This window comes from Cuculus canorus, chromosome 1 (assembly GCF_017976375.1).
Source record: "Cuculus canorus isolate bCucCan1 chromosome 1, bCucCan1.pri, whole genome shotgun sequence".
In the NCBI taxonomy this organism is placed as follows: Eukaryota; Metazoa; Chordata; class Aves; order Cuculiformes; family Cuculidae; genus Cuculus; species Cuculus canorus.
In genome coordinates, this window is record NC_071401.1 from 140,123,164 (window position 1) to 140,148,347 (window position 25,184).

Here is a 25,184-nt window from a genome sequence, read left to right on the forward strand (position 1 = left end):
ATGTGGCTGAATATCAAAGCTTGCTGTATCTCTTCTGTGTTCGCATGTCTGTCTGTCTGTCTCTTGGTCAAGGGTGTTCAACACCTACAACACACCCATGTCTATTTATTTTTTTTTACCCCTCCACCACTAGGCAGAGAATAAGGATCCGTCTTCAGTTTCTGGGACGAGGATCCTGTAGGGGGGCAAATAGCTTGTCTTCCTTCTGCTTTCAGCTTAAAAAAGTGCAGGGAGGGTGATGGCAAGTGGCAAGGGGGACCAGGAGGCACGGAGACGATGCTGCCGGCAGCGGGGACCATGCTGAGGAGCAGGAAACTTTCACTCTGGAGTTTCCACTCCTTCCTGAGCAGCTCAGATCTAGCAGCGTGTTCACCTTGAGGGATTTTTCTCATTACTCATTAATAGAGAGATACGTATCTTGCCATTTTTTTTCTTTTTTTTTTATGCGTAGGTAACATTGTTTTGTTTAAACAAAGTATTTGGGGAGGTGGGGACATGCTCCCCTGTTTTGCCGTGTCTGTTTCTGGAGGACTCTCTGGGAAGGTGATCCTGAGCCGCTTTGGTAGAGGTCACTTGTGTGTGCGTGTGTGTGTGTCCCTGGTGTTTGTGTCTAGCATATGCATGTGGTTTTGCTGACTGCACTTGCAGGCTTGTAAATTTTCACCATGGGAAATTACCAACAAAGCCCAATCTGTCTCCTGGCTGCTTTGCACTTTCCGAGGGCGGCTGTACTTGAGCGAGCTGCAGAACGAGAGAGAAAGAGAGAGGGAGAGAGAGAGAGAAAGGGGGAGTTGGGAGGGGGGAGGGGGGAGAGGGAGAGGAAGGGTGGGTGGAGGGGGAGAGAGGTAAATAGCCTTAAATCGGAAGGGAGCTGCTTCTCTGTGGTCTTCCACAAGAGCTGCCTGGGCTCTGCTGGCTCAGTAATAACTGAGTGACCTTTTCTTTTGCTGTATTATGTCTGGCTGGTAAGGGATTGCATTTTGCAGCTGATAAAGCCCTGACTTCATTCAACTCGGCTCCTCACACGCTGCTTTAGGTAAGTTGTCTTCAGCCAGGACGGAGACAGACAGCCTTGGACTGCAAGATACTAAAAGGAGGACACCTGTAGCTCGGATGCGGTCAACACAATTACTTGGCGGATCCTTGAGGACCTCATTATTTTAAACTTAAAGAATAGCGATCTCCCTCCCCATCTCTCCCACCCCCTCTTTATTTTTTTTTTCCCCAAACAATGCTTCTTTTTGACCTTTCCCAAGGAGAAGAGCTACAAAGCAGCCACTGTGCTTATTGAACTGCCTCCCCTGTATCGCTTAATTGAGAAGGTAAGTGAGGCAACTGTGTACATAAGCTTTGGGTCATTTGTGTATGTGTGTCTGCATCTCTCTCTCTCTCTCTCTCTCTCACTCTCTCTCTCTCTCTGAGTCATAAGCCGGGGCTGCAATACACACACACACACACATCCCTGCACTGCAACTTTCACTCAGGCTGCAGCTCTGCTGAGACTGTTTTGTTTAAATCATTTGAGGCTTCATTATTTTTATGATGAGACATGAAATACATGCAAGCGGAGGATGCTGAGCAAAACCCATCCAACTGTATGTCTCAAGAAACAGCCGTCAAACTTAACAATGAATCGCAGCATCATACACACACACGTTATTATTGTTATTATTATTCTTGCTTCTTCCAGAGCTTCTCAAAACGTGCTCTCAATTATCAAGGGAGTCGGTTAATTTCCCACTCCCCGGCTTTAATCCACAAGCCTCCCCCGTACAGCAGTTTAATTTGCAACTGGTTCGGTTCAGGGTTAACCCTTTGGGCAGAGCAGAGGTGGGAGCAGAGCCGGGGTCTAAGCTATCCTAGACCAGATCGGGTGAAGGACACCCAGGCTGGCATTAGGAATTAGTACTTCTGTCTACGATCCTTTCCTTTTTTTCCCCCTCTTTTGCGCCCCCCCCCCCCCCTTCTTCCATACCAAGCACGATATGGTATGCTAACACCGCATGTGACAGTTTAATCAAACCCATTTGTTATAACAAAGCTAAGAGACCACTGGGATTATAGGCTTAGAGTTAGGGGAGCATGTGGCTTTGTTGCTCGCCATCGCCGTGCGCGGCCAGTGGCTCGGGGTGTGCTGAATCGCCCCCCACAACCACCACCACCACCATCCACACACCCCTCTCCATTCCCCCCAAATCCCTCCCCGCATCCCTCCCCGCATCCCTCCCCTCCGCACCCGCCGCGCTTCCTTCTCACTTGACCGGAGCTGAGGGGGGGGGAAAAAGCACTTGCTACTTTTTTGCTGGGATTTGGTGCTTCCAATGAGAAGGAGCTCTCCAGGCGCCCTTAGATCAACTCATGCAGAAAAAGGAGAAAAGTTTTGGTAAGGTGGCGGTTCTCCTGTCTGGGTGCGCACCAAGCTCGGGGTGCCTTAAGGTAGAGATGATGGGGAGGGGGAAGACAACGAAAGCGTTTCTCCTGCCTCTTCGGTCCTGAATGTGTTGCAGTAGTGAGGATCTATGCGTGCATGTGCTCTAAAGAGACCCAAAATACCGCTTCTTGGGACAGCTTTGTAGGGACCACTCTTTAAACCAATTAATCTTGCGAGGTGCAAGAAATATCGCTACGTGGAACAAATATCGCTGCATGCTTTCCTGACACCTCCCTGTCCCCTCTTCTTCATATCGCCCCATCCCTTTCCTTGCCTGGAAAGGAATTAGCACAAAAGGCTTGAGCGTCTAACTCCAAAAGGGATTCTTTGTTGTAGAGTGTATGTTTCTTATTTATCTTTTTTTATTTTTTTATTTTGCATGTGAGCTGCATCAAAATTGAACTCAGTCTTGCAAATCTCTTGTTGGCCTTTGCCAAGCACTAGCACTTTGCTGCCATGGTAACTGTAATTAAACTGATAAGAGTGGAAAAATGTCAGTATCTCTGAGCCTTGCAGCTGCATTGGAGAAAAAGGGAATCAAATTGGTTCCCAGCACCACTGCTCTAAAAAAGGAGGGGGGGAAGAGGAAGGGCTTGGGGGAGAGAGGTGGGGGGGGACACGAGATCGGTGAGAAGGTGGCTAAGCAGTTCCCATCCCTGAGATCTGGGTATATCTATTTGCTGTGTTGTCCCTTAGGGGGCTACAGCCTGCAGGGATGCTCTGGGCCAGCGAACAGAGAGAAACAAGCTTTTAGGCCCAATCTAGCTTTCAGAAGGAGAAGGGGAAAGAAGAAGAGAAATCTTTTGTTTGGTGTCTCTTGGCAATCGACTAGCCATGTTGGCCAAATTCTTTTAATCTGTATCACTGCTCCCAGCTGTGGCACTGCATTCCCATTTTTTAGTTTTTACCTAACCTCTTCTCTTCCCTTTCTTTTTTTTTTTCCCACTTCCCAACCCACCTCCCTTATTAAAAAAAATCAAAAATAATAAACCGAAAATCATGTTCCTCTGTAGAAGAAAGGGTAGGAGGTGAAGTTTAGTTATATACCATGGAATATTAACTCAAAAGTATACAGAGGAGACTATGTTCAGAGTACTAAAATCTTTACTTTATTTTTTTTAAAAAAAAAAACCCTGAGTGTTATGGAGTTGCGGTTACTTTGTTGTGTTAACTACAGAAGCTGAGACTGTGTGGATGAATGGCACAGAACAAGAGAGCATAATGGAGGCAATCAACCGTTAGGCTGGTTCACAATGCAATCCAGGCAATTAAAAGCTCACCAGAGTTTAAATGAAATGGTTCTACTTATTTCTGTGCACCACACTGCACAGGCTATTATTTATGTCTCTTTTTTTAATTATGATTTCCCTTAAACTGTCAAATAACTCAGAATAGCAGGGTCTCGGAGGCAATAAGAATTTTCCACAGAACAATTTACATGCCAATCTAAAACTAGTTACGACTCCTGATGTGCTACATGCGAGTTCTGAAATGTTTCTTAGCTTCTGAAACCTTAACTTTTTTTTTTTTTTTTAAGACTCTGTGTATTGTCCTGAATAACTGGAGCTCTGAATGCTTTTAGGATGAAGTTACAAAGTGGGAAAGCATTGGAAAAGTATTCTTTTTATCTTCTTCTAGATCTGTAACTCTCTTGTTGACTGCATATTGTCTGTCAGTTTGCTCTCTTTTAAAGACCAGAGCACTGATACTTAATTTGCTCCAAACTGATTTTTGTTTAATTTTTTTTTAAGGTAGAGACAAGTTTTCCCTGCCTTGCTGTACATACTACTGTCCTTGGTAGGATCATGTGCATGCCTCCGCTAAAGGGTAGGGGGATAGAGTAGTCTTTAGAAGTTTTTAAGTAATTCAGTGTATAATAATATCCAACTCTTCCTCCCCTAACATGCCTTTCAAAGATTGTGTATACAAAAACAAGGAACTGAGTTCTGTGGGTTTCACTTAGCACCATCAGGGACAAATCCTGCTTACAGACACTGCTACATCACTAACAAAATACGTTCCATTATGTTAAATCTTTATTCTCTTTGATTTTTGAGAAGGATGATGATTGGAGTGGAAAGGATTTTTGTTTCTCTGCCTTTCTCCTGAAGCCTAATTTAGCCTTTTCAGGCAATCTTTCCTCTTTATCCTGAAATTACAGTTACAAATCAGTCAATAGTGTTTCATCACACGATAATAACAATAACCAGGGATAGGAGTCAGTTGCATCAAACTTATTTGGGGAGACTGAGGGAAATCTGGAAACTTGCGAATCAGATTATTAAGTTCTCCCTTCAAAAAATCCTGAAGGTAGTGGGTGGTGATGAAGTCTTATTCCTGACACAGCTTTGCACTTTATGTGCAGTATCTTGGGGACTGGGGGTGGAGGAAGGGAGAGAATGAAGAGAAGGATAGAGGAAGCCCTTGAAAGCATATTGGGGTGAAATAAAAAGGGTTTGTTTGACAGTGACAGACTAGGCACTGAAATTTCTGAGTTCTGAGAACAGATCTGCTCTGTGATGCAGAGCACGGGTAGGACGCTGCGGAACTGAAGGGAAAACTGTGTTTAGTTTGATTTTTTTTTTTTTTCTTTCCTCCAGCCTGGGTGTAGCACTTATGGAACTGCATGTTTTTTAGAAGTATTCTGTAAGCTCTGCTTTTCTGGGGTGGGGGATGTGGAGAAGGGCAGCCAGGCAGCAGCGCTGTGTGCTGCTACCCGCTATTTCAGCGACAAGCAGTTTGGATGGTTCTCTGGGTGCTGTCAGACTCTGAAAGGGTCCTTCCTGTGTCCTAAGAAATAAATGGGTACTTAAACCACAGCCTGTGAAAAGCTGGCTGACAGTAAGCTGCAGGTATTCTTATTGCCAAATTAAGAAAGAGCTAAAAATACATAAGCGCATATCTGAAAAGTGTAACTGCGTTGGAGATCTTATGGGAACATTAAAGGGAAGAGAGATGGTCTGTGAGGTGATCTGCATTAAGGTGTCTCATATGATACAGAAAAAAAAAGTAATAAAATGTTCCGTCTTCAAAATTACGCGATTTAATCCAGGGCATGTGAAGAAAAGGGCATGCGCAAGGAATTTGGATATAAGTAAAACAGTTCTTGGAGTGCTGTTTTGTGCTTTGATTTGTTTAGAACCTGTCTATGCTCCACAAAATAACTTTTTTTTTTTTATAATGAAGCAGTAGTTTGAGGATTATATATTTTTTTTAACTTTCATTTAAAAAAGAAGAGCTCTATTTCAAGTAAAGTGTGGAAAAATTCAAATCTGTCAGAGAAGAATAACATTCCTTCCCTCCAAAAGCTGCTGCAGATTGAATCCCTAATTCGAAGATGCTGCCAGTGAGATGTCAATACCACCTTTTCTCTCAGGCTAATAGACGTGTAGGGTTGCTAAAGCTAGTTCCATGGGGTGTCTGCACCCTTTTCACTCAGCTCTGCAAGGAGGGTTTGGGCTAATCAACACGAGGAAAGCAAACAGAACCCTGTAATTCATGTAGCAAATGTATCAACCTGTGCAGGGTTATGCGTAAGGAAAAAACTGCAAGCTGCATTTTTAACTGTAATATGTATAACCTTATGTTTTCAGCATATACCTCGGGAATTATCAGGCTTGATTATTGCAATTTGCTCAGATATTCATTGGTTTAGTGTTGTTTCTGTGGCCCCTAGTTCCTTTCAGGTGGTGCAGGACAGTAGATCAGCCTGGATCAGAGACTGTCAGCCTCCGCTCTCTAACCCGCTTCCTTATCAGGCAACAAAATTTTTACATTAAGATTTTTTTCTTTAAAGCCTTTAACTGCATTAGCTCCTAGTTTATCCTGGTTTCCCTCGAGCTAAAGATTAAAGTCCTAGAACAGCCCTTCATGCTTCTGAACTTTTTTACTGGGTTCCAAGACACTGAATTAAATTGTGGCTGATTTTATGCATTTGTTCTCTATGTGGCCAAGGAGGAGAGCTGTGTATAAACTACTGTGATGTGCAACTTTACAGATAAAGGCTTTTTGACCAAGTGAATGTATTAGAGATCCAACAGGACTTCCCTTTGCAGCCTGGTATATGTTCTTCACCAAAAACCTGATATTTTCACTGCTTTTAGCCACTTTTTTTATTTCTTGTAGCTGTGCTATTTTACTACTTCATAGATGTATCCTGGATTTAGGGGAGTCTGTTAGCAACTGAAAATACTGTAAAGGCTCGGCTTTTGTCTCATGGTGCTTGCTTAGGATAAGGTGTGTGTGTTCATTTCCATATCTTGGATAGACTTACTGTGGAAGCCTTGTCCAGGTCACTGGATCTTATCCTCCCCCTTGTGAATGAGAGAGAGATCTTATGATTCTGTAAGTGGTGTAGGATCTGTGAGAGTAGCATTGATTGGGGAGTAATGGGAAGGCAGCAATGCCATTTTTTATACTTATTGATAGAAAAAATAGAGACATGATACTTTTGTTACAAGCTTTAGATGTTAAGCAGCAGTATTGCTGTGGTACTTGGGGATGCCCGCTAGGAGAACTATCTGCATGTTACTGGATGGCTAATTTAACAGTTAAATATATTAGTCTAAAATGCATATTAAGAGTGTATTGCAAAGAGGGGAGCAGTGTGGTTGTGTTCATATGTCATGATAAGAATTACTATTTTTAACTCAGTGATTGCCAGTGAAACTTGGAAGTTCAGCTGAGTAACCCTGGAAAGTCACCTAGCTGGCTCCACAGTCGCTGCGGTCCACACAAATTCACTATCTTCCACGTATACATGTGCGTAGACATCCTGGGATGCTTCAGTGTAGTATTTAGCCTCTTGTCTTTGTAGTGCTAATATCCACAAATTCATACTGTACCATTGCTTCAAACGTTGCACTCATTTTCATGTTTTCCCTATGAGGGCTTTAAAAAACAAAACAAAAACCTGAAGCCCAACTTGTTCCTATCCTAGCTCCCTGAGCCTGCCTGTCTCTTGTGGTGTGTTACAGCACCAAGTGAGATCTGCTGATAGAAGCTGGGACTGTAAAGCTTTCTTAACAGTAGGTAGTAGAATATTCTTGATGAGGAGCTCTTGAATTTGCTTTTCTTTGTTACAAGACTCTATTTGACCTTTCACAGCCTCCACATAATAACAGGGTGCCGTGCCATGAATTTTGGGGTAGGATTTACTTGTAGGCAACAGCATTCATTCCCCAGTCTTGACAAATTTTCACTATAATATTCAGATGCACTCTAATGAATAGCATTTTTTTAAAGTTACATCTCTGCATTGAAATCAGTGAGGTAACCTAATAATCAAACTGCTTGCCACTTCTCTCTTTCTCTCTGGTGCTTGTTTGATGTCCAACAAAGCATCAACAGGGCTATGCATTCGCTTATTCTAAGAAATGACTTTCAGAGAATTGGTGTGAGTGTAATGTGATGACAGTTGTGCGATAAACCAAGAGAGACCAGTCTGTAAGCACTTCGGGGCAGTGACCTTCTCCTACCATTTACCGCAAAACTAAGGGCAATCGATTTTTGTATGGATCTCTGAAAGCTGGCTGTGGTGTTCTTGCTCCACTGTGTTCCACTTTTACAAGTTACCTCCCTTAAACAGCGGTTCAGGTGTTTGAATTGTTATTTAAATACTCTTTTCTATTACATCAAAAGGTATATATACTTAATGGACACTACTGTACTCCTTGTTCCAAACTGGCACTTGGCTAAAATTGGGATTGGAAAGTGGGGCAGAGTGGTTTTTGTTTTTTTTTCTTTCCTTTGCAAACTAGCAACTCTCCGACCTTGTGCAGTTTATTTAAAATCAGATTCTTCAAAAGGTCCTTAGACTGCAAGGCTGCAACTAGAGATGCTGATACTGAAGTCTCTGAAAATCTGATTGCTTCATTGATGTGTGTAACAAGAACTGGAATCATAAAAACAAAACACACCCTCCCTGCACCCAAGTGTCTTATGTGAAACCTCCCTGAAATTCTGACTTTATGCCTCTAATTACTTCAGTCTTTTCTTCTTTAGAATCTAGAGTGCTTTTATATTTTATAAAGATAGTGCAAAATATGTAAATTTGTCTACGTTTGCCATCATAGATATGCTGCTTATTTAAATTTTTGTTTGCTTAATATTGGATTCATTGGGTGAAAGTGGATTACTTTTCAACCAAACTGTTTGAATTCTTCATTTTAATTTTTCAATCTTATTTCTTTTCAGCAAAGAGACCAGGTAAATGAGGTGTTAAAGAGAAGCTTCGTAACTTAGAGCAGTGGAAGTTTCTGCTCTCAGATTTATCTGTACATTGTTTTCAGCTTGCTGTGGATTATCTAGGTTATTTCATCCTATCTACAGGACTGCCTTTTTAATGAACTGTGTGTGGGGTGGAGGATGAAAAAGGTGAGACTTGCACTCAAGAGAATATCTGTTTTCACTCCACTCTTGTCTTGTTGTATTTCAGGTATACAAATGCTCTCAGTCCAGCCAGACACCAAGCCGAAAGGTTGTGCTGGCTGCAACCGTAAGATTAAAGACCGGTATCTTCTAAAGGCCCTGGACAAATATTGGCATGAAGACTGCCTGAAATGTGCCTGCTGTGACTGTCGCCTGGGGGAGGTGGGCTCTACATTGTACACCAAAGCCAACCTTATCCTTTGTCGCAGAGACTATCTGAGGTAGGCTAGATCCTTCTTGCATTCACTAACAAACTTGCTAAATCTTTTCAGCCCTTCCTATGTAGTCACTGTTGCAGAAGTGGTAACTGAAGGCTACAAGGTTGAGTATGTGTGGAGGATGAGAAAACAAATACCTCAGTATGGAGATAAAACTAAAATCTGAATCACAAAACACATGTGACCAAGACATGAGGGCAATTGCCAGTTTTCTGATGCTAATACTAGGGTCCTGTGCTCAGAGGAAGAAGAGAATAAACACCCACACTCCCAATTCCATTTCCTACAGCTTTGTGCTCTTGGAGAGGTCAGAGTCTTCTCCTCCCTCCTCCTCACAGCATGGTGGTGGCCAAGTGTAGTGGTCTGAAATTGTGCATCTAGTTTTCACCAGCTCCAGCGCAGAATTTGAACTGTACAAGTGAGGAGTGCTTCACTTGTCTTTGCTTACTCACTTTTGTCCTCTTCATTTGCCAGAGGGGTTTATTTTGTGACACTGGAAGATTTTATGAATGATGCCATTGAGCTGTTAGAAGCTTAACCAAGATAACCGTCTTCCCAGTGCTAAGTAACCACATAGCTAGTAGGCTCACGTTGACTGTAGTCCTGATTTAACTCTGTGACCTAGGTGGGATGCTGGATAACCTGCTGCCACTTCTCATATAGCGAATTGTCACCTGATTTTCTGTCGCCTTTTTTGCTTGTAGATCTACCTTTCAAAAGTATTTGAAGTGTAACTTGTAGTAGAGTACTGATGAGCAGCCAGAGGCTAGTTTATCTGTAGACTGTATGTGAAAAAATAAGGCTACTTGCAGGAGCCAAGTTTAACCCACAAGTTTGATCTCCCTATGCTCTCAATAGTAAATAGAGAGAAAAGGCTCCTCTAGGGTGATTCAGAGCACCTATTTCCTACAGAAGCACCTTTCCTCCACTCCCTGTAGAGGGGGCCTAATGAGACTAGCTGCCCCAGGCTAATGTGAGCTTCTGGGAATATTTCCTCTGCCCCTGTATTGAAGCCTTTTCCTTTTAAAGGGACATTCAAGTCAGTAATACATTGGGGAAAAATTAAAATTCTCTTTGAACATATTAACTTACAACTTCAGTTTGAGCACCAGTACCAAATAGGAAGTTCACACTCACTGATCAGTTCCCAAGTTGTACAGTATGGGTAGATTAGAACAGGAGTCAAGACTGAAGTGTTAACAGCTATTGGTACTCTCGCTCTCCGTGTTACAACCTGTTTTTTCAAGAGTGGATCACAAATGCACTGTGTGTTTGTTGAGCTGGGACTGAAAGGCAGACAAGGTTCTTCAGACATGAGCTTGGATTGCTTAGTCGTAAAAGTGCTCTTCTACCCATTAATCCTCTAAACTGAATGCAGGATAGAGTGCTGGCAATTTAGCATGGAGTCTGCATCTTAAAGCTATCGTGATAAAGCTGCCACAGAAGTAGGTAACAAAATCTTACTTCTAAAAACTGGCAGGGAAGTGTTTGACCAGAAGGGGATTGTTGTCTACGAACCCAGCTCACTTGTGATCTTAAAGTGTGTGTATAGAGAGAGGGGTCGGGACAGCTTCTGGGGAAAGATAACGATTTTTAAATCCATTTTAATAATCTCACTACAAGAAGTGCCTGAAGGAGTGAGAAAACTCTGCTGTGTCTTTATGATCCAAGTTCCAAATTTACTGATGACTTTGAACTTCGTGGATCTCCCAAGTGCAAGTGCACTAGATTGAGTGTTTTAAAATCAAATGCTTAAAATGAAAACCAAACCTAGTAGTAGAGATACGAGCAAAGCATTTCCCCAGAAGATGCACATACACATGCTGTTGCTCTCTGGCCTTTGATGAAGAAGGAAATAGTTTGCTAACAGATTGTTAAAATTCATACTGTGTGATTCAGAGGAAAGAGCCTATATTTGTCGGTCATAACCACATTCAAAACTGGTGTTTCAGTTATTTGTTCATACACAATGTTTACTTTTGCACTAGTGAAGTCAGGATAGATGAGAAATCCTATAATCAGTTTTATGATGTTTCTGATTTTTGTCTCTGGGTTTATCAAGTCTTAATGAAGATATCTTGTCATGAGCCTTTTTTTTTTTTTTTAAATTCTTGTGTGTGGATTTAAGCTTTGTATTTACATTAAACTTCAAACTGATGCACTTAAGGTAATTGCAGATAGTCATTCGCCTCATTGCATCTTATCTACTTAGTTATGCAGTGAACCTATAAAAGTGATCTTTTTAACGCTAATGTAGAAACTAGTTAAATGTTCTCTAGCTTTGTAGTCAAATAAGCTTTCGTATTTAGCAACCCACTTGTTGTGAATTTAAAGAACAAATTACTTTGTACAACTGATCAGATTAGGGTTCGATTACCATTTCAAAATATCCTCTTTTTTTCCCCCCCCTTTTTAACCATAAAGGGAGTCTTTGCTAAATATAAAACTGTTCTAGCTTCCTATTAATTTATGTGGTGCCCTCTAGAGGATATGTGGCTTGCACAATACTATAAAGATTAAAATTGCTTATTAACTTGTCTCTCTGTGTTCATTATGTCTTTCAATAATACAGCCATTCTACAGATGCTATAAGCAATAATGGAGCCAGTTTGGGTGCTTTAACTTTCATGGTTAAATTTGCAAACTGTGTGATTGTGTCTTTGGCTATTTGCAATGATACTTTCAGTATCACTCATTTAAAGATGCTTGCCAAAAACTAAACAGTCCCTCAGCCCCGACACACACTCTCATTCTGCATGTGAGCCCTGAGGTACTTACTTTGTTAAGGTTTTTATAAATAATCTGGATCTTCAGAACTTCAAAACTTGCTTGGCTTTAGCTCTCTCCTTTGGTAAAATTAGTTAATTTTACGATATAAAAACCTGTTTCTCTGAGTTGAGGTAGGGGTGGGATGTAGAAGGAGGCAAGAAATCTGAAGTGAGATAATGAGTTTGGAAGATGCTTTGGGTTGGAGAGGCTTTGCCTTTACATGTAAGTCACTCCAGTGGTTTCAGAGGCAGCGTACGACACCGCGGGTGTTAGGGTGGCCGCAGCAGGAATGAACCCTGTTTTGTTAATGAGGATGAGAACTGACTTGAGTAAAGAAAGGACTCAATGTTAGAAATAACACACTCAGTGAAAATTATATGCAAAGTATAATTCCCCTGCAGGCTTCTGTCTCCTGCTTCTACACTCTTGGGTTAGAAATTGAAGACTTAATTTAAGGAACTTAGGTTTACACCAGTATTTCAAGTCCATTTACAATAACTGAAATATGCAAGAAGTGTGGGGTTTTTTTTTTTTTCTTTTTTCTTTTTCCCTTTTTTTTTCCTCTAGAACTGTACAGTGACATCTTAATGTATCAGCCTATCCTGCTCTGTCCTCTCTTCTGACTGGCAGCATGTCCATTTACAACCACAATATTCCCTTTGAAATCTGTCATTACTGCCATTAATGACCAGTTGTTATGTTAACAGCCCAAGGGCTGTTAACATGTCAAACTGGTTGTTAACTAGAATGTTATTACTTATTTAAACTGCAGGTATGAGTTAGGTGAAATGTGATTTGATTGTGTGTTCCAGGCTGCTTCTGCTCACAACAATAGGGGAAAAGCAGAGCGTTTGCCTTTGGGATGCCATGGGATTTGTTTCCTGTTCCATCTGCTCATTTGATTTCTGCATATTCGTGAGGACCTCCTACCCCTGGGCAGCCTCCTCATTTCAGGTGCAACTATGTGCAATCTCATCTCTCAGCCTTGCGTGCAAATGTGCAGCCACAGATATTTCCAGATGCACAGTAATGCCTGCTGCACATTTGAGATTAATATCTGGCCCCTAAAAGTGTAAAATGAAAGACTGACAATTACATGTAACTCAGTTGTATTAAATAATGAGCTTCCTTGGATGCAGTGAAAATATGAAAGTACAGCTGTGCTAAGCTAGTAGCAATGTAGGTCAATCACCCTTTTCACTTAGGTTTTTAACTACGCAAACCCTGCTGAGCGACCAATGACTACAAAGTGCTGTTTCATTCCTATTTAATTTTGGCAGCATTTTACTGAAGAGCAGGCATTCATGCAGCTAAATTATCTTCACCGTTTCTGGTTTTAACTCCAGCTCCATGACACTAAATGTTGGAGTGCGTATCTCTTAGTAAACACAAAGAATATGGTTTCTGATTTTTTTTTTTTTTCAAATCCATCTCTTGACATGGAAATTGAATTAGAACTTTTATTACTTTTTGCATAATTTCCCTAGCCAGGCAAAGACATCATAGGAAAAAGATTAACAAAACTAATATACTGGGGTGGAAATTTTGCCCTTAAATACATCAAGACCCTCATCAAAGATGAAGGAGGTGGTGACACAAAAGTCTACACTCCCCGCCTCCCAACCTTGGGTGTGATTTTGCTCTTAAATGTATTGCAGACTTTAAAAGTACCACTGAATGGTTATGGAGATGAGTAGATCACTACTAAAGAAAGGAGCACATTGTGTCATTTTTTTTTTCCCCTCCTCACTTGCTGGTTGGAAGACTAAATTTTTAAAACACATATATTGGATGGGATCTCCTAAATAACGAGACATGACTACAAAAAATCCAGTGTTGAACCATAAACATTGTAAAGATACTTCCTTTGTAAAATATTTATCTTGTGAAAGAGTGTAAACTGAAAAGAGTAGAGTTTAGGAAGCAGTCTTTTCCTGTAGAGTTGCTCACACTCTAAAGACAATTATTATTTTAAAAAAATATTGCATAGGAGTACTTTGAGAGACTTGAAATGTCTTCTGGTCTGGTACTGATTAGCAGATCCTATTTCTCTCTTGTATCATAGAAAATACACATTAAGTAGCGCAAACACCTAAGATATCAGCTCTCTTAAGGGTATGTATAAGTACTATATGTGGATATTTTCACAGGTAGTGGGTTATAAAGTGTTTTCAAAATGACACCTTGGTATGCTTCTCATCCAGCCTGATTAAATGAAGGTATATCTTTAAAGATTTAAGCATGCTGAGTTTTCAGGAATATTGAGGTATTTAAAGAAGTAAGACTTAAGAGAGGTCTACTCCCTTCACTAAGGCTTTGTAGAACCGAATGCTTATTTATACTTCAATATCCTGGTTGCAACACATTAAAGTATTCAAGAGAGTACTAGATTGCAGGAATAGGCCTTAAAAATATTTTAAAATATATATAAAAATAGTAGGTGTAACAGTCTGTTTGTAGTAATTTTGCTGGGTACATGAAGATGGCTGTTCTCCTAAATTTATATTAATTGTATCATTTAGCATGTCTTGGAAAAAAAAATAAATAAGCAATAATACTGTCTCTACCACTACTTGCCAAAGGTTTTGGAACCCTCAAAATAACCTTAAGTTCTCAAAGGGATAAGGGTGTACTACAAGGAGAGTAATGCACGTATGCAGAGTCAATCCACCCAACTTGCAAAGAAAAATGCTTTTGATTTAGTTACACTCTGGCTAGTTTAGCTTGTTCTTATTTTAGTTCGTCTGTGATATCTTTTAATAAGAAACATTCTATTAAGCTGTTAAAATTGGTGTTTAAGTCATGTTGAAATGCTGTGAAACGTGTGTACTCAAGTTTGACGCTCTTCAGTAGTTCCATGTGTTTCCCCATATCTGCTGGTATTTTTCTTCAGAGCTGCCAGATTTTTAATAATTGTGTTATTTTTAGTGGCTTAAAATACACAGTTTAATTTCCAAGAATGTGAATGTTCCTTCTTATAAGGCTTCTTGAAAACCAGACGCTTCTTGTGTGTTGTCAAAATACCTCATTAATCCCCTGGAAACGTTCAAAGAATTTCAGGAGACTTTTTTAGATGAAAGTACAGTGCCTCTTAAAGCCTGTTCTGCAGCTCTTCATTACCTTACTACAGCATGGTGTATTTTGATGGAAAATTATTTTACTACAAAGATTTTTGTCAATACCTAGCAGCTCAATAAAGCTTTTTAAAACTGGTGATTTTGAGGCAGCCTAGGTAAGTCTGCAGTGCCAGAGGATGGGATAAGGTTCTTGCTAAAAGCGTAGCAAATCTATAGGTCTTCTTGGTATTTTTCTATAACCACCATTAAAAGAAATGCAGATTGCTTGATTGCGTCCTTGCTGAATTTTTCCTCAGAACTGACTTGGTGACTAGTGTTTTTATGAAATATGTTTAAAATAATATCTATGTTAAAATTACTTACTTCAGGAGTAAATATTATCAACTCTATTATGACATGTGATTTGACATCCAAGGTTTAATTGGAAACTCTGCATTTCTGGCCAGAAGCATATGTGGAACAACTCATCCATGTATAATGTAGTAGAAGAACATTTATCTCTTATTGCCTAGCATAGCAATGCTTTTAAGAAGTTCTGATTTGTGTTACATACCTGTTCCTTTAAAAAAAAAAAAAAAAGAGAGAAAGAAATATAGATTATTTAAATTGTTTGAAATTCTATTTTTCTTGTGGATATTTTAGCAAAAACTGAAAAACAAGTCTCTGCTACGTAATAAAAAAAAAAGTTTCTTACTGGATTTTGTAATGTTTTATTTGCTATATTCATTGAATGTTCCAAATAAGAGATAGCATTCCTCCTTGATGTGAATTTTTTAATAATGTAGAACAAGCATAGCTGGTTTTCCTAAAAATATAGCCATAAGCAAAGTGAAAACTTTAAATACTTCTCACCTGGAAACAGAAATACCATGTAAAATTTTGTAATAGATAATCGAGACTTGGCCATCAAATAGACAACATTGTTACATGCTTTTAGCCCTCCTGAATTTAGCTTTCTCTTTTGGTTTCTCAGTGATGTTGAATATATTCGTGGTGGATTTGGAAACAAAAATAAATAAATGCAATATTCAAATTATTTCTAAATTAAATTGTTCTTAACTATTGCCGTCCTTAAGAATCCATATTTTGGGTATACCTTACAAAATGCATTATTTTGATAGCTACCTTCTCAATGGATTCCTGTAGCACAGTAATGGATGACCTTTTAAATAAATCTAAGTAATAGTCACAAGCTTTTTTTCCTGGACAAAATATTGTTGAATTTTTTAAGTTTTCCAGGCAAATATCTGAAGCAATGTGTCTACGTTGTCAAAAAGCTTTACATATTTTGCACCTACGTCCCTGTGTAATTCTGGTACTGTTATTTTACGCCTTCCTGGGGGTGCTTCTTGCATATTCTGAATCATTAAGCCTTGAGTCTCATTGTATGTGATTGGTAATTTTAAAATGGCTCTGGATATCAGTACCTTCATATTTAAGAGAAAAGGCCTTTTAAGTCATCTCTAGATTATGCTGCTTTTTTAGATGTATGTATGAATCTATCAAATTATCATCTTCCTGAAAAACGATGGATGGAAGAGCTTACTCTACCTGATCAGGCAAAAAAAAAAAAGAAAAAGAAGTCTGTAATGGGCTAGAAATAACTAAAATTTGGATTTACACAAACTGCTGGTTCTGCTTCTTTCTGATACGTAGAACAGTATTAAAACAAACAAACAAACAAAAGCCCTCAAAAATATCCTGTGTCAAAAATTCACAAAAGCGTGATCAGGTCTTGGCTACATACGAGTAAAATACAAATTGCTCAAACAATGGTATCAGTAGTTCAGCCAAGTTTTGATTATTAGCAAGTCATGTATCAAAATTGAACAATGTACAACTGAGATACCTTGCAAGATCGCCATTCTCACATCTTCTCCACGCACCTGTTTGGTATTATACTTGGGTATATATATATATATATGCAGAGATCACAGTGGAATTCTGGACCCCATATTATACAGGTACTTGCAATGTGATTATGGTCCAGTCTTCTGTAACACCGGTTCAGACAGATTTTAAATGTATGCTAACGATAATTAAGCATCTCGACGGCCCCATGGCAATCAGTAAGGTTAGTTGCAGGCCTAATTTAAACATGCTAAAATGGGATTAAGTGCCAATATAGCATATTCACAATTCAGTCTCTCTCCCAGCTTTACATGAGAACTGTAGCTACCAGCAGCTGGAGAGTATTTAGCACCTATTTTTCAATAACCACAGTGGCCCCAATTATTAACTGTATAATATTTTCCTTTGGGATTAAAGTGAACCCTGTTTATCTATTTTATAACTGAACTCAACACAAAGGAACTTTTCACTAGGAGAAAATTACTTTTATAAAGAGAAGAGCATGTTCAGATCTGGAATGATGTTCCTCGGGAAATTCTCCTGCGGATCTTGAGTGAAATGGCATTCCGCTGTACTAGAATTTAAGCTTTGAATCTTTTCTTTTGCAAAAATGATAATGTCTTATGTTGGCCCATAGTGAATGAAAGTGAGAAATACACAACAGGCAAATATAAAATTATATTAGGGGGCAACAAGGGCAAGTGCAGAGAACATCAGGGATTTTATTGTATCTTTCCTACATTTGAGGAGGTGAGAGTGAGTGGATAAGTGAGAATAGATCAAGTTGTTCATTTGGATATGCTGTAAGTGTGATATATTGGACTAATTAGAATGTTGCTATACTACACCAGGTAGCAAATGTCCCCTTGCTCTTGTATCGCTGCTTTTGTATTGCACTTTTGTTTTGACCAAATCCTGAATCTTTGGACTTTACGTACAGGAGTTATCACTTTTCTCTCTTGGTACTAAAATGTGCAAAATGCTTGTGAATCAAGCCTGATTTTTGTTCCAGACAAGCTTCTAAGCCATAAATATCAACACACGCAGAGTCTCAGTTTGTAGCTTAGTGAGTATTATTTATTATATTGTAACTCTGCATTCAACAGTATTATTGTTCCACCATGGGACAAAAGAAATGTTATTTTTATTTTTGTTTTATTTTATGATGTTATTTCTTTGCAGATACCTTAAAGAGAAATATGTGTTAGAGAAAAGTTGATACAGAGATAAATATAATGATTACTCTTCCCACTGCCTTAAACACATCTATTTTAAGAAATAGAAGAATTTATTACTGTTGATCAAGTTCTAAAATTATTTCCAGTAACGATCATTGGACCTGGCATTGTCTTTAAGATAAACTTTTAGGAAGGATTTCTAGGGAGTGATAGTATAGAGTGAGTTAAAGGTGATGGATTAGGGATGGTAATAAAAATTGCAGTCACTGTGAATTATTGTCTTAGTTCTCTTTTTTTGTCACTATGGTTGCTTCTGCAAAAATCTTGTTTTTCTGAAGTCAGAACTGTTACCTTCACAGCTACTACTCTTCCTCAAAATTTGCATTAAAGAATAAGATTTTGTTTGTTTGTTTTAGGTAGCAGAAAACTTGAAACCTCATCTTCCCATAAGAAATAAATTTCATTTCTCCACTTTCTAATTTGTGATAAACAAATTTCACACAGAATGAAGAAGTTTCTAGGATTTGAGATTTGGGTTTACAAAAAAGAAAATCCCCCAAACCTTTTAAAGGTTTATTTATAAAAGTATTTATAAGCTTAACCTCTCTGCCTTACATAAAGTGTCAAGGAGGGGGAAGGCAGACTCAATAAGGACCTATTCTGCGCTAGTTTTTGTTGGCTTCCTTATGAAATTCATAATCCGATACATTTAACACTTTATACTAAAATAACATTAACCCTAATCCTACAAATGTATACTGCATGCTTGATTTGTTGTACCCTGAATAATCCTATTGAAAGCTATAGGGCCTATTAATTTAGAAACATGCCTTAGTAAAGCCAATATTTAAAATTGGAATAGGTTTGCCTGCAAACCTATCTTGAACTGCCGTGTCCTTGTTTTTCGTGTGCTATGTACTGTACAACAATTACCTCTACCCACAGCATGACATCTCTCCCTGATCCTAAGTCCAGGAAGAGCTCAAACCCACAACTCTGCTCCTGGCCGGGCACCTTGCTGCCATGTCTAGAATGTCAATCAAAGTCTTGACACCTGTAACAACCTTGCCCTGTTTCTGTGTGACGAAAAAGAGGGTTATTTGTATGCTAATCCTGCATGTTACTATAACCAAATCAAACTGCTGGTAGATGATTTAAGGATGTAACTCTAGGCTTGTCTCTCCAACCGCTTGGCAGCTGTTGTCTTCACAGTTTTCCTGGGAGACAGCAAGGGGTAGGAGGTAGGAAAAAACTTTATTAAAAAAACCTGCAATTTTCTGTTGATACTGTTGAATCCTGGGTCCTCGATTCACTTCCTCTTTGGCTCCAAAGTTGTGCTAATGAACCTATGCTGTGTACTTAGCAGTTTGAAGCTTCTAGAAGGATGTGTTCATTTTTATTAAGATTCATGTACTTTTATGCTTCATGTAGTATTACAAAAATTTCCAGCATGACATTGAGTAATCGGAACAGGGAGCACTAAAAAGCAAATTAAAATATATTCTTTCTGTTTAGGATTTCTCTTATTAAAACAATCTTAAAAAACTAGAGGAAATGCTGCAAACGTTGCAGCAAATGTGCTGGTTTTAATGAGCCTGACTGTAGTCTGAAGTTAGCCAAGAGCGCTTCCCTCAGCACCACCTTACCTAATTCAGTCATAGTGCAGAGTGAACCACTACTATAAAGAGCCAGCAAGCAAAGCAAAGAGAAATGACTACTTCATAAGCACACATGCAACGATGGCTGTTTTCTATGTTTTTCTGAGGCCTTCATTAAGATCCCTGATGCATCCATGTCAGGATCCCAATTACTCTCGTTCTCCAAGTACAGCACAGCCCGACTGTTTTACTCCAATAGCCATTACATAGTCTTACTTCTTCCCTTTATTCCTCATGTCTTTAAGCTGATTTTCATCTAATAATTATAGGTAAAATATAAATATATATTTTATGAAAGCACAGCTGATATTCATAGGATAAGTGGTAGGTTTCCACCCTTTCAAAAAAAAAAAAGGGGGGGGTGGAATTTAGAAGATGGTTGCAAGCACGTTTAGTTTCCCAGAAAAGGTTTCTTGAGGGGAAAGATGTGATTTTTGTCAGTGTAAGCCTGGAGACCACTATCCCTAAAAGGCACTCGAGAATTACCCTTCTTTCCTCCCAAACTTCGAAGAACTGTTTTAAGCATGGTTCTAAACGCTGCTTCTTTGAATCCTTAAACTGTAGCTGCCGTCTTGTGGAACTGAATCTAACCTTGATCCAGTGTGCTTATCTGTTGAGAAAAGGCAATGAAAAGCACAGTTTTCACAGCTCATGGGCTGTAGTAGCTCCTGGTAGCACCTTGCTTTCCTGAGTGGTTCCTAACACTCAAGGATGGCATCTTCCTTATAGGAACAGACCAGATATTACCAGCATATTTCTTGTCTGCCTCTTGGTTTGTCACACGATAAAAAACAAACACCCCAACACACAGAAGTTGCTGCTAATTCAGCATTGCTGCAGCGCTGTTTGTTGGGTGCTGATGGGTGGAAGGTGCACAGCAAAGTTCTTGTGTCTGCCCTTGTTTCGATCGCATGTGTATGGTGAGTGCTGTAGTCTCTTCTTCCTCCTGCTATCTACGAGGAGCAGAAGAAGTTAGAGAAGCAAAAGGGTTAAGCCGCACCTTTTTCACTGCTTTCTCTGAAATTCAGAGTGCCAAATATGACAGAAAGGTGACGCTGCAGTAGGGAACTTATCCCTCCTCATCAGTAATATTTGGGGAGGTAAAATTACATAAATTGCAAATTTAAGAAAACTTGTCAAGAGAGGACAACATCAGTTGTCATTAGATGGGACCCTTGGTTTCTGTTCCTAAAACTGAATGCAGTCAGTAAGACAGCTGCATCTGGACAGATCACTCTTCCGTAGACTTTCAGTCTTGCTGTCAATTTTCCATCCTCTTTGTGCTCAAAGGAAACATCATCAAACTGGACAACTCCCCACTTTTTAGCAATTTGGGAAAGAGTGACAGTTTGTGTGCTCCAAACTGAGTGGTTTTGCTGGAAGATTAATTCTGGAGATCCTCTGTCATACTGGATGGGGCCAGGAGGTAGACAGAGGCTGCCAATTGCATGCAGAAGTTTTGGTAATGAAGAAATCCCTGTTGGGAGTAACCCAATGTTTCTCTGTTCTGCATCACTGTTGCCGCCGCCACCACCCCTCACTCTCCACCAAAGAAAACCCAAAACAAAAAACACAGTAAAGTCCTATCAAATCCTACTAGCTTTTCCATCATACGGTTTTGAAAAATATAATAGGCACTCACTAGAAAACAAATGAAAGCAGCACATGCAGCAAGTCAGAAGATGGCTAAATTATGGCAGCAAACGTTTGGCTCTGCTGGATTTAAAAGGTCAACTCTGAAAGGCAGGCTGGGAAAAAAGTTCCAGTAAAGGGGCAGGAAAGAATAAAGACTTGAACTCAAAGCATGTTGCTATATTTGTCCCAACATAAATGATGTCTAGTCACACACATGATACTTATATCAAATGTTTCTTCTCATGGTCCTAACTATATTGAGCATGCTGTTGTTGCTTCCTTAATGCAATCTCCAAAGGTCAATCGAGTTAAAGAGTCTGGCTGATGAGATTAGATATTACTTCAAAAAATGAGCCAAGAAAGTGTGTTTGGAGAGAGGCCTGAACATGTCTCCAATATAATTCTGTCTGGTTTGCTCCAGGTTTCTGTATATTTTCCTGAAAACACTGTGAACTTAACCGATCTACTTTAGCTCCCAGTGTGCTTTCTCATTCTCTGGTGGTAGCTGAGGTATCCGCATGTCCTCAGGGAGAGATGAGGGAGTCTTCTGGGCACAGGACAAAAATAAAATGACACATTTAAGTGCTTTTTTAATGCTCCAGGGAGATTTTACTATCTGAATTGTGTGCAGTGAGCAGGGATTTTTCATTTCATACATCATTCACGACTTGCTGCAGCGATTCCAAAAAGTCACACAAGCTGAGTAGCTGCTTGCACCAAAGCATGGAATTTTTGGTTTATGAGTTTTAACAATGGATGTTGGAGCTTTATTAAGGCTTCACCTAAAATTTGCAGTGGGGAGCTACACTGTCAAGTGTTAGAGAAAAGGAGTAATGCCTCTCAGGGCGCTAAAGAATACATGGTAATCACTGGCAAGATACAGCATGTTTTTTCCTTCCCCTCCTTGTTCTCCCATTGCTCTTAGATTGATGCACAAGGAAAATGAGCAGGTCCCTGACTTTGTCTTTAGTCTACATATTATACTAAATTCTTGTGGTAGCACTAGTTGTGGACTTTGTTCTACATTAGGCTGTTGTACTGACACAGTGTTGCACTGACACAGTGTTGTGAGCAGCATGTGAAGTTTGCCTCTGTTTTCACCCCTAAATGCATTTATTTACGGTTAGTCAATACCTTTTCCGGCAGTTGGGAAGCGTCTGGGATGATATGCCAAAGGTGAGGTGATTTAGATCTAGTTTTATGAGCGGTTTTCTTCTGTTTTAGAGCCTTTGTAGCAAATGGCACGACTTTTTATTTGTTACGGTAGAAAAACAGCAGAGTCGAGGGAAGCTAGATGGAGCCTCACCACCCCTCATAGGATCACACTGAACAACTACCCTGGGCTTTCATTATTTATTTTTTTTGTGCAGAGAGCAGAGCGACTAAACACGTCTCACATTGTGAGAGGGTGGGAGGGGTCAGGCTACAGATCTGACACATAATGATCACAATAGGCAAAGACAAGCTCTGTATGTGGAAGACTCCGGGCAGTAGCTGTGTGGCCGAAGTGGCTGATGTGACAGTGCACCGGATTCTCCTTCAGTCTTTGCACTGCTTTTTTTTTTCTGATGGCCCCTTGTAGACCTCTTTTGTGTCCTTTTTGTTCATTGTCAGCCTAGGTTTTCCAGTTATATGGCTCCTTTCTGTCAGAGTGAGAGAAGTCGTAATGGGAACCTCCCCATGGAAGTCCTGCTGGAGACCAGAGATAGACTATTCAGGAAACAGTTAAAAGGCCAGCAGTTGTGATCCCATCCAGTGCCAAAATTTCAACCTAAGATTCTTGAAGTTATTTTTGTACCCTTACAGCCTTGTGCTGCCTCGGCTGCCAAAGGAGCTCAGCATAATGTTGACAGGTCTATCCAAAACATCTGCTGTGAACCATCCTTTGGTTCTGCCAAAGCAGAATTTGTAAGGTGGGCCCTTGGAAGGGAGTTGATGGTCATGCTCCCCATTCTCATGGCAGGTCCCTCATGGTTGGATGCAGAGCCTGCGGAGCCCATTTATCCTGTTCCAGCCTCTTCATCTGGCACTCGGCATCTACAGGAGGGCAGAAATCTGGAAACAGGCTTTGTTATGACAGAGATCTCCAGATCTTGTAGCAGATGTTGCTGTTGAGAAGCAATTTTGTTCCAGCCAAACCTTCTTCAGCTCTGCTGAGGAGATGCATAGAGAATCTCATAAGGCTACAGGCTTTGGCAAGGAAACTCAGCATTTACCAATGCCAGCTACTCCCTATACTTCTTTTTGAAGGCTATGTAGAGCAAATGATCTCTTCTCTGTCTCTGTGAAACAGCTGTAAATTTCTCTTCCTTTAACCCCCCTTCCATTAAACAACCCTAACAACAGCCAACAGTTATCAGATGCAAAATGAACTATGCACCTCGGATAGAAAGTTCTGTATCTGCCTCTTCCGATCGATCCACTGGACATTTTGCAAGCCAGTGCTTTAATTTAAAATATTCCTGGGAAGTGGAAATCACTGATAATTTCTATAGTAGCCTTTCAAAAAGTCTTGTCACCTTTTAAAATGATATTTGCTTCCCCTTTTCTCTATACCTCCTCGGCTCCTTCCATTGTTCGCTGTAACCTTATTCTCTGTATACAGACTGCTGCTTTACCTTGTGCTGCAGTCGTCTCTGCTTTAGGCCCAGAAGATCTAACCAAGATATTTTCAGCTTACTTTAAATTGGTGTTTGTGTAATCTCTTTCCAATAATTCCCAGGGGCTAAAAAGCCTTTCCTCATTTTGAGGTATGAAGTTCTGCCTTAAGTTTGGACCTGGGACTGCATTATTTCTATCTTGCTGCCCAAGGTGTCTGTTCCCTTGATGCTGAGAAAATGTCCTGTTCTGTTTTTTATAGTAGAGACATTTAAGATCTTGGGAGTGATTTGCCTACCACAGCAGATATTTTTGTGGAGCAGTGAATTTACCCAAACTCTCTAAACAATTAAGTCAATCTTGCTTGTTTTCTTTTCTGACCATGACGATTTTATCCCAAAGGAGGGGGGAAAAGTCATATTTCTTTAAAGGAGCAATTAACAAGTAAATAATGCATTACTTTTGCATCTGAGTAATTATGTATACTTTGATTGATTTTATTCTCTTGAATAATTCTCCGTGCATTATCCATTTATGGTGTTTTTAGTTTAGGGGGCTGGATGGAATTCACGTTTGAGTTCAGCAAATCCAATAAGGTTTCTGAAACTGCTCCATGTCCTGCTGATCTTTTAAATCAGAGGAAATTTGCACCGTTGTTGAGCTATTTATAAATGCACTCCCAGCCTACCGATTCACAAAGAGAAATCTTGACCCTGCTGCAGATGACTCTTACAGGGTTATATACATGCACATAACGTATAGAAAAGTTGTAACAGAAAAGAGATTCTCAGGGCTGGTCCCTCGCAACTAAATGGCACTTCATATGCATCAGCACCAGAAAACTTGTTTTTCCAAGTAACTAGGAGTGTAATAGTCTGATTAACTGTTGAAATGCAGCCCTTATGTATATTTACTATGAATTTCAGAACTGCTGCTGTTGTACTCCCTGTGTTGTAAAATTGCAGGGTTGGGTGCATTTCAAACAGAAAAATTGCCATTTTTCTTCTCCACTTGCCAGGACCTTATTGTTTGAAGTGCAAAACATATTTATAAAGTTCTTCTTTCTGCTTGTTTTTAGGAGAGGGGACTTGTTTTAAGGAAAAAAAAAAAAACATTGGTTACAAGATTGTTAACAAGATTGTTAGTTAAGCAGCTCAGTGAAAGGCTTCGTACTTTGTTTTTACTATTAAAATATCCCCTAATCCACCTTGCTGGGTTTCTACTGTTCTTGTAATATTCAATCAAGCCCTTGTTTTCTGAGAAATGTGACAATGCATTGTTGGCACTTTACAAACCTACAGCCCTTGGCAATAGTTAATGAGAGGCAGGTTTTTTTCCCT

At 39.8% G+C, this 25,184-nt stretch overlaps 1 protein-coding gene across 4 annotated transcripts in view; it reads left to right on the plus strand.

Annotated features, from left to right (window-relative positions):
• The first annotated feature begins 836 nt into the window (after window positions 1-836).
• LMO3 (LIM domain only 3) overlaps window positions 837-25,184 on the plus strand; it is a 57,526-nt gene continuing 33,178 nt past the window's right edge. Inside the window, exons 1-3 of one of the 4 annotated variants that reach the window (XM_009570643.2) lie at window positions 837-1,036; window positions 1,257-1,322; window positions 8,868-9,081. In XM_009570643.2, the coding sequence (XP_009568938.1) occupies window positions 8,876-9,081 (206 nt within the window). In that variant the 5' untranslated portion in view covers window positions 837-1,036; window positions 1,257-1,322; window positions 8,868-8,875. Of the gene's footprint in view, window positions 1,323-2,239; window positions 2,384-8,867; window positions 9,082-25,184 lie in introns of those variants that run through there. The other 3 variants (XM_009570642.2, XM_009570645.2, XM_009570641.2) reach the window with 3 other exon arrangements.